At 36.0% G+C, this 10,521-nt stretch overlaps 1 protein-coding gene across 2 annotated transcripts; it reads right to left on the minus strand.

Annotated features, from left to right (window-relative positions):
* Window positions 1-7,237: 7,237 nt before the first annotated feature.
* LOC139892645 (putative UPF0481 protein At3g02645) lies at window positions 7,238-10,183 on the minus strand. Of its 2 annotated transcripts, XM_071875752.1 has the most exons (4): window positions 9,242-10,183; window positions 8,022-8,733; window positions 7,802-7,883; window positions 7,238-7,668 (listed from the first exon to the last, which is right to left on the minus strand). In XM_071875752.1, exons 1-3 carry the CDS (start codon window positions 10,062-10,064, stop codon window positions 7,832-7,834), a joined length of 1,587 nt encoding a protein of 528 aa, XP_071731853.1. In that variant the 5' UTR covers window positions 10,065-10,183; the 3' UTR covers window positions 7,238-7,668; window positions 7,802-7,831. The 2 variants fall into 2 exon arrangements, with proteins under 2 accessions (XP_071731853.1, XP_071731852.1); XM_071875751.1 differs by having other exon boundaries at window positions 7,243-7,668; window positions 7,802-8,733; window positions 9,242-10,176.
* Between the last annotated feature and the right edge of the window lie 338 nt (window positions 10,184-10,521).

Below are 10,521 nucleotides of genomic sequence, written 5' to 3' on the forward strand. Positions count from 1 at the left end.
AATGGTTATTTGTTTTTTATTATGTCTTTCATCAATTATGTTTGTCAATTTGGTTTAGCAATTATTTGTGTGGGTTTTTATTCAAAACCTATGTGTTTACAAATACTAACATTCAATTACTTGACATTCAATTACTGACATTCAGTTTACGAACCTTTATCCGAGCTTTCTCTCTCTCTCGCTACAGTAAACTCCCCTTTCACACTAAATCTAAGATCTCATCTGTTCTTCTTCCCTGATCTTCTCAGGCGGGTGCAAACGCCGGGAGATCTTCATCCGGCTGTCTCTGGCGGGCTCAAACGCCTATCACTATCACCATGGTGGGTAACACTAGATTTGTACCGCTCAAAGATGGGTGGAAAGTGAAGAAACGACGCAGCAGAAAATCTTTTTATCGGAAACTTGACATCGATTTACAGAAACGGACGGAGAATGAATTTCAATCGTTCTTTGTTACTAATTTTCCGGAACAGGCCGACGTTCCGGCCTTATGGAAGGTGTTTGATGGCTATGGTTACTTGGTTGATGTTTACATAGCAAAGAAGAGAGCGAAATCCGGTAAACATTTTGGTTTCATTAGATTCATGGGAGTTAAGCATGTGCTTGGTATGGAAAATAAGCTTGCAGATGTATGGATGGGGAGTTTTCACCTTTATGTGCAAGCTTCTAAATCCGATAGCTCTAAAACTACCAAGTATGTACCAAAGCGGGTTACACCTGTTGTCGGTAGTGATGAAGATTCGGCACCAAAAGCTGTTAACGTTATTCATAAGATTATCAAGAATTCAGGAAAAAAGAAGGATGATATTGAAGATGAGAACTCTTATGTTTCCAAGGCGTCTGTCATAAAACCTCCCGCAAAAGCGTTTTCTTTTGATGATTCTGATTTAATCTCGATCTCTAATAATGATTACGTTGTTATGGCTAAAGTTAAAGATGTGGGTGTTCTCTATTCGGTTTACAGAGCATGCTTAGCCGAGGGTTTTTCAAATTTTGACATTCAATATGTTGGTGGCTATTGGGTCTGGTTTAAATTCAAGACAGTAGTGGCAGCTACAGCCTTCAAAATGAATGCTAACATTATGTCATTGTTCTCATGCATCAAAGAACCATGGGATAATTTCACGGTTGATGAAAGAATTGTTTGGATCGAAATATCGGGGCTGCCTACGTGCGCGTGGGGAACGAATGCAAGTAAGAAGGCAGCATCATTGTTTGGTAGATTTCTTTTTTTTGAATCTAATTGTAAACTGCCTTTATCTTCTAGTAGAGTTTGCATTGCTACACATGATAAGAAACCTATTTCATCTAGTGTGACGATTGGTATTAAAGGCGTTAATGTGGAGGTTTATGCTCATGAAGTTGGAACGTGGTTGTTCGATATTGAATCTACTATTGAACCTGTTTCCGATGCTACCTCTAATAATGATGACCAATATAGTAGTTCGTCTGATGTCTCTGATCAGCCAATTTCAGATCACCTAAAGGAGTTTTCTGGTATACAAATTGACTCTTTTTCAGGTATCAAAGTTGATGAGTGTAATGAGGAGATATCGGTTAATTGCTCGGCTAGTGATCAGGTGGGATCATTCAATGAACCTATTGTTACAAGCACATATGATACGACGGATTCGATACATACTAAACCAATTGCTGCAAGTTCTACTTGTTCACAACCTCCTGGTTTTTCTAAAGTACCTAGAGGCTCGTTCTCTGGGGGCTCGGTTAACTGTCATACACCTTTCACGATATTGAATCATGATCCTACACCAATTTTTACTTCACAGAATCTAAGCGAAGACATATTTGGTATTGGCGAATTACTGGGCTGTAATTTAAAGGGGTGTAATGCTGCGATGAACGATGATGGCGGGAAATTTGGTTTCCAATGAAGATCCTTTCCATCAATAGTTGCGGGTCGAAAATGTATTCTAAGAGGAAGTGGATAAAAGGCTTATGTGTTTCGTTGAACGTGCATTTTTTAGGTATTCAAGAATCAAAGATGTCTAGATTTTTTATGTATCGTTTGAGATCATTTTGGGGCAATCACAATTTTGAGTATGCGTTGAGTTTGGCTCGTGGTTTTTCGGGCGGTATTATTTCGTTATGGGATCCGAATGTTTTCTCTAAAAGCGGAATGTGGTGCGATGATAATTTTGTTATAGTTAAAGGTACGTGGATCCGTGAGAATACGGAGGTCTTTATGGTTAATGTTTACGCCCCTCAAGCATTATCGGATAAGATTTTGTTGTGGAATAAGCTTTCCTCCTTCATGGACTCCCATCCGGGCGAGTTTATCTTTTTTGGAGATTGGAATTCGGTTAGAACTCGGGAAGATAAATGTGGTTCCAATTTTTGTGTCCAAGATGCTCGGGTTTTTAATGACTTCATTGAAAGCAACTCGTTATATGAAGTCCCGTTAGGCGGTCTTCATTTCACTTGGCGTAATAAAGCGGGTAGTAAGTTAAGTAAAATTGATAGATTTTTTACTACTAACAACGTACTTAATGTTATAGACAACTTGAAAGGCTCAGTTTTGGCTCGGGGACATTCGGATCACTCTCCGATCCTTCTTTTTCAAGATAAGGTCGATTTTGGCCCAACGTATTTTAAGATTTTTGAATCGTGGTTTGCCCGTCAAGATTTCGATTCTACCGTTCGTAAGGCTTGGGACATTGGTAACTTGAACAAAGAGCTAGACATTGTGGCTAAGTTTAGATTAATGAAGGGTCATCTAAAAAGCTGGATTAGCTCTTCTAAATCTAATGAAGATGCGAGATATAAGGAGATTGTGAACAAGATCAATGACATAGATATCTCTATTGATGTTGGTATAGTGGGGGATGATCTGATTAACGAGCGCAACAGTTTGGTTGTAGAAAGAGACGAGTTGTCGAAATTGGAAGATATCGATTCGTTTCAGAAATCTAGTATTAAATGGGACATTGAGGGTGACGAGAATTCCAAGTTTTTCCACGCGTCTCTTAAACATAAACGTCACTCTCAGAATATAAAAGGATTGTTGGTTGATGGTACTTGGATAGAGGATCCTTTTGTTATTAAAGATAAGTTTTTTTCTCATTTCATGTCCAAATTTGATGTTTTACATACAGGCGTGGAGTTTGGCCATTTAAATCCTCATTATCGTCTCACTGATAATGAAGCTAACTTTCTTGAAAGAGATTTGGATGATTTAGAGATAAAAAATGCGGTATGGGATTGCGGTAGTTCTAAGGCACCGGGACCGGACGGTATTTCTTTTCGTTTCATTAAATATTTTTGGGACATTTTTCAATTTGATATTGGCAGGGATATCCGAAGATTTTTTTCTTCAGGCACTATGCCTCACGGTGCAAATTCGGCTTTTTTCACCCTTATTCCGAAAGTTGTGAACCCGATTCTTGTGACTGATTTTCGACCCATTTCTTTGGTGGGTTTTTTTTATAAGATTGTCACGAAGATTCTCACGAACCGTGTTCTAAGTGTTATTGACAAGATCATTAGCCCGGTTCAGACGGCTTTCATTTCGGGGCGACAGATTTTAGATGGCCCATTAATGTTGTCCGAGATTATTTCATGGTATAAGAAAGCTAAGAAAAAAATGTTACTTTTGAAGGTGGATTTTGAAAAAGCCTATGATTCGGTTAATTGGGATTATTTGATGTTCATGTTATCTTCGTTGGGTTTCGGAACCAAGTGGTGCGCCTGGATAAGGGGGTGTCTTTTCTCGGCTAAGACTTCAGTTTTGGTAAATGGTAGTCCGACTCGTGAATTCCCAATCAAAAGAGGGTTAAGACAGGGTGATCCTCTAAGCCCGTTCTTGTTTATTATTGTAATGGAAGGTCTCCACTTAGCTTTTTCTCGTGCTATGGAGAACAACTTCATTCGTGGTATCAAAGTGGGAACAGATAACATTCATTTATCTCATTTTATTTATGCGGATGATCTTATTATTTTCTCTCATTGGAGTTCTCAAGAACTAAACCGGATTCTCCTCATTTTAGAAGCATTTTTTTTAGTGTCCGGTTTGCGGATAAATGTTAATAAATCCCATCTTTTTGGGGTCGGGGTGGACACTTCCGAGATCATTGCTTATGCTGCTGCTGCAGGTACTCGTGTAGGCTCATTTCCTACTACTTATCTGGGTCTACCGATTGGTTCTAATATGAAATTAATTTCAAATTGGGATAGCTTGGTAGACAGATTTCGGGATAAATTATCTACGTGGAAGGCGGCACTCATTTCTTCCGGTGGTAGATTAACATTGGTTAAGTCTGTTATGGGGAGCATTGGTATTTATTTTATGTCTTTATTTAAATGCCCGGAAACGGTTCTTAAATGTCTTGAATCTATTAGGGCTCGATTTTTTTGGGGTGGTAACAAATCCACCAAAAAGATGTCATGGGTAAAGTGGGATAAAATTCTTGCTCCATTTGATAAAGGTGGTCTTAATGTAGGGAGTCTTAAAGCTTTCAATTTGGCATTGATTAATAAATGGCGTTGGAGGTATTTAAATAATCCGGAAGAGATGTGGGTTAATATCATTAAGTCTATTCATGGGCCTCTTTTTGATCATGTGGAATGTAATAGTTCAAGTATTTGGTCTTCTATTGTTGCGTGTTGTTTAAAGGTGAGTTCCGATGGTACACTTCCTCCAGACACATTCAAAATGAAAGTTGGTAATGGTTGCTCTATACGCTTTTGGAATGACCTATGGTGTGGCAATTCAACGTTATCGTCCCGTTTTAATCGACTCTACCACCTGGATGTCAATAAACTAGATTCGATTGCCGAGAAACGGGTAGATGGTGCATGGCAATGGAACTGGACGAGAGATCACATTGGTAGTCGTAACAACCAACTTCTCGTTAATCTTCAGGAGGAGATCGGTGACTGCACTTTTTATGATCGCCCTGATCGTTGGTGTTGTTCGCTTATTTCAGATGAGTCGTACACTGTTAAAGCTGCAAGGGACATGATGGATCGAACCTCTTTGCCTTCGACTAACGTGAGTACAATTTGGTTCAAGTTTCTTCCAAGGAAAGTTAACATTTTTTTATGGCGTTTGAGATTAGATGCTCTTCCCGTTCGTTGGAACCTTTCTGCAAAAGGGATTGAGATCAACTCGGTTATTTGTCCACTTTGTAACAATGACATAGAGACTCGGGATCACTTATTCTTCGATTGTGATATGGCTAAAGAGATATGGCTTCGAGTTCGGGTGTGGCTTGATTGTGCTCTTCCCATTTGCTCCTCGTGGGATACGTTTATTACATGGCTCGAGGGTGTTCGATTACAAGCTATCTTCAAAGATCGGATCGTTGCGGTCATCCTTACTCTTCTATGGGCCATTTGGCGGTTTCGGAACGGAGTTGTTTTTAATAATTCTTTTTGTAGTAGGAGTAACTTATTTGATGTAATCCGTTTATTGTCTTTTCGTTGGATTAAAAATAGAAGCCATATAGTTTCCAATTGGAACTTATGGTTATCTATGCCGTTGTAATTATCCCTTAGCGCCTTGCTAGGGATCGTTTTATTTATATTATTGATTGTTTGGCCGTTAAAAAAAAAAAATATGTTCCAAATTTCAAATGGTTTTATTGGAACCATGGTTTTTGAATAAAAAATTGCCATTCTATCGAATTTTATATTTGTTATGTGCATACATATTATATAAATGCACTTTTTTATAACAAGTACATTAATTGTTTACCTGTCATTTTATGTAACATATTAAATTGTCTAATTATGTGTTCATATATCCATCAATAGTAGTTAATCTGAAATTTTTCCATTAATATCTTTGAAGCTAAACACTTATATATCAAGTCATCATATCGTGCCTTCAAATAATTCTAAGTATAAATTCATAAATAGTTATCTATTATTGTGTTACTCCTTTGATAATATATATCAAATGAAATTCAATCTTTGAATAATTCGACCCAAATATGATACTTAAACATTATCAATACTTAAACATTGTTTCGGTAACAGACTTTGAAAAAGAAATGTATATCTGCATATAAAGCAAGGTCGAACCCCAGAGATCACGTTGTCATTCACTATAATGGATCCTATAAAAAAAGGTTAAGCATATCAGTTGTTGAAGGGAAGTTGGTCAAACAGGTAGGATGGCCAGAATTAGTTAAGGATCTAAAACTGAAATCTAGAGATTGTCTCATTTTTATGCAATTGATGAACTTAATATAGAGCTACTAATATATAATCAAGATGGTTGTGAAAATATGAGCATATTAAATCGTATGATGGCTGAAATGGATCGCCCAAATTTATTACAAAAAGAAGTGAATGTATGGAATTGCGAAATTTTGATACCCCACGGTAATGTGTTGGTAAGGATAAATTTTTTTACATTTTTTATTTATAAACTCAGCTTATTAATGACTAAAGTAATTATTGCATATACTACTATATAATAATTTTGTTATTTAATGAAATACATATCACTATTGTGGTTTATTTTAAATTTATATACCTCTTTTCTTTTTGTAGTGTCTGCCAAACGAAATGATGTTACTACCTGGTCAATGCAGTGGTGAAACAGTGTCGTACTTCAATTTGGCTAAACGAAAGTACACATGGAGGTTGAAACCAGAGAAGTCGAAAAAAATCAAATCTCTGTGTGTCTTATGGATTTACCCGCTTTAGAAAAGAAAATCGCCTAAAGTCTGACACAAAATGTTTATTCAATTACTGCTATAAGGAGCGTTCTTTTTATCTATTTCATGTTTACAACAATAAATAACTTAAACATGTGTTAGGAATAACTTTATGAACAAATATTATCAATATTTTGGTGATGTGCATTCTTTATACTTTATAAGTTCAATCCACAACCGTACTTAGGACAATGGCCGTATAATATCATTATTTCATAGACGTTTTCAAATTACTATATAACGTTTTCGGATGAGTATCCGTGCAAAGCACGAACTTATAAATCTAGTACAAATTACATATAACAAAAAGATTGAAGTTGGTTGTCATATGGCCTAATCCAAAATTTCAATTTCAAATTTAATAAAAGTAAGGATTTCATACTCCGTAGTAAGTTACTAATACACTCATTGATAATTGATAAATTGATAAATATAATAAATATTAGAGTACAAAATATTCTATAAATTCAAAAGGATACCATCTCTTGTGACGACGGTAATTATTATTTTATTATTACCATTATTTTACCATATACATACTAAAAGCATGACCAAAAAAACAAACCCAACCGACAATGGGAAAAAAAAGGTTTCCCCCTAAACTTTAAACACTTTGCAATTTCAACCCTCAAATCAGGGGTGCAAAACGTAGAATCACTATTTTAATTAATAAACTCCACCCAAATTTTTAAACGGACATATCTTCTCGCTCGTCACGAGTTAAATTTTTCCGACATCACCGTTCAACTCAAAATAATCTTACGAACTCAACGCAACTAACTATACGCGAAACGAACGTTCTTCAAAAAATGGTAAATACTTCGAGCTATCTATCATACATAGACATATATAATAAACAACTCAAACTACCTACATCGTATCGATGATTCCGTTTCCCTTTTTACGCAATCTTCCCGGCATTAAAATGTATACTAGGTATTAACCCCGTGTATCCAAACACATCCGTAGCAAAGTGTTTTTAATTCTGTAAATATATAACGCTACGTCAACTATCATATGCAACCCAAAAAAAAAAAAAAAAAAAAAAAAAGTCAACTATCATATGCAACCCCAAAAAAAAAAAAAAAAAAAAAAAAAAAAAAAAAAAAAAACCATACCTTGAATATCTGCACAATACACTCTTAGTTCTATTCAGATCCACCTTGAATATCTGGTAACTGATGAAACACACGAGCACAACTATAAACCGAGCAGAACGATTGTAACGCCGTTAACAACAACATAAACAAAGCAGCCAAAACTGTTAAAAACTTCCAAGATCCAAACACATATGTATTCATGAATTTTGCAAATTTCACCCTCCATGTTTGACTATACCTTTTATTCACATCTTCAATCACTTTATCCATTTTTGGTACTTTTGTTAACTTCACTGACTTACTCATCCCATTCCACAAATCAGCTACTTCTTTATCACTCTTCAAATGATTCAAAACTATCCCTCTTTCTCTTAGGAACTTTGCATCGTCTTCGGTATCAATGATCCCATTCATTAACTCGGTGTAACGAGCCACCACTAACGGCCCTGCAGCGACACACGCTTCGTATGCTACCAAGTTTCTTAAATAGACCTCCGTGTTTACGTCCAAATCGACCACCGGGAGATAAAGTGTAGATGTTATGTGATCAAAACTAATGTCAAATATCCCACCGTTCACCGGTGAGAAACGGATCCCAGCTCGGGCCATTTCGGTGACTGATGGGATTGTGATTTCTTCTATCGTTGGCGACTTTTGGGCGCCAACGTCTTCTTCTGATTTTTCCTCACCTTCACCCTGGAACTTTTCGAGCATACGCTCCATGGGTTCTTTCATCATTTTAAGTATAGGAAGGCTAGATATAATCTTCCACGGTAATTTCATTAACAAAGCCATTGGTTTCCCAAAAATGAGTTTCTTGAATACCTTTACTAAACCTGCATTCGATTTGGAGAGGATGTTCCATATATAGTTCATAAAACGTCGAACTTCACTTTCTTTTGCGAAACTATCTTTTTCTTTCTCTTCTTCGTCGTTGACCTCGGCGATATCTGTCGAGGCAATCAAGTGTCATAATTTCTCTTACATTAGAAAAAGCACATTTGAATATTTAGGATTAACTAAAGATACTAGGATAAACTTGAACAATATGATAAACATGAATAATAAAAGATTTAATTTTCTAGTATGATTGTACTTCATAGTTTTACCTATACCTAACACTATAAATAATTTTTTCTGGTGTACTGTCTCTTTATCATAAAAAAATAAACACTATAAATACAAAGTTCTAATGTTTAATTTTCATTGTCCACTATTCATTTTATATTGTTTCAAATATTATTCACTTTCTATAATAAATAGATAATAGATAACATGTATAAGGTAAAATTCTTTTATACTCTTATTTTATGCATGTAAAAGTGAATAAAAAGTTTTACTGGAAAGTTAATGTTTTTTCAAGAAAAAATAGATAGTTAACAAAAAATAATATGATAGTCACTTTTCAATTTACTATGGTAAATTCTTTTATCTGGACGTTAAACAAGTCAACGATACCTTCTTCTTCGATGTCGATTTCGGCCTCCATGATCCCTAACTCTTTATTATTCGGCACGGTTAAATGATATAGAAAATCGAGCAAGTGATCACACTCGTTGATATCAACATCCGGCAACTCATTCTCTTGAAAAGGAGTAAGCTCATGGTACAACCCCATCAACATCTTCTTCAACGTCTCTTTAGCGACGCTTTCATAATCGTCACTAACCTTCTTACACTGATGCTCCAACATCGTCTTTACAAGAAACAACGGAATCTGATTCTCTACCATCACCAAATCACGCAGAATCGCCATATGCGATAATTTCTTCCCTGAACCATCCACCAAATGCGACATCGAAGAATTAACCTTTTTAATAACACGACCTTCTTCTTTCATCGAATAAACTACTAAAAATTCGAGTAAAAACGCCATGTCAACCGCCATCATCCAAATTAAAGCGTCACCAGACATATCAAGAAACTTATGATAACAAGCACGAATTCGAGCCTCGTCTTTCTTCTTCATTGTTTCGATCATACGTTCGAAGTTGATGTTGTACTTTTTAACGGTTCTTCTTGCAGCTGCTAGCTTGTACCTTTGCATATCGTAAACTTCAGGGAGCCAATGATGAAACGGGCCTAATGCGATCTGTTGTGGGATGTACGATTCGGGATCTGTAGCGAGAAGTACGTTAGGGACAGAGAAGATTGAAACAGCAACTTTATCGACTTCTTCTTCGTGCTCGAGTATCGATTTTCGCATACTTTCGACCCATTCGTCTTCGTCCACGTTCATCTTTGAGAAAGAATATGGATTGGAGATGGATTTGGTTGTCATGGTGTTAATTTGTTATAAGAATTGTTAACTGTGTTGTTGTGTTTTTAAGATTGAAGCTCTTATAGACAGCATATAGCATAGTGGACTAATCATTAGTTGCTGACCTGTAATTTGGGCCTCTAGTGTTTACATTGATACAGATATTTTACCTGATTATTTAATTCCTTTGAAGCACGTTTACTATCTGACATCCTATCTAACCAGAACCTTATATTCTTTCAAAGTACAACTTGAGCTTCCAAATCCATCCAACGAGATAATAGTAGTTAAATACGTAGGGAGTATTACTAGTTACTAGTGTATTTTATTTATTAATGGAATAGAACTTCAAAGAATACAGTAAAAGTATAATCAAAGATTTGAAAACTGTTAAAAGTTGGTTAAATTTGAACAAGGGCTGCTTGAACATTTTTTTTCTTTTCGAAAGGCAAGTAGTCGACATCGAATACTCTCATTT

Source organism: Rutidosis leptorrhynchoides, chromosome 2 (genome assembly GCF_046630445.1).
Source record: "Rutidosis leptorrhynchoides isolate AG116_Rl617_1_P2 chromosome 2, CSIRO_AGI_Rlap_v1, whole genome shotgun sequence".
Classification (NCBI taxonomy): domain Eukaryota; kingdom Viridiplantae; phylum Streptophyta; class Magnoliopsida; order Asterales; family Asteraceae; genus Rutidosis; species Rutidosis leptorrhynchoides.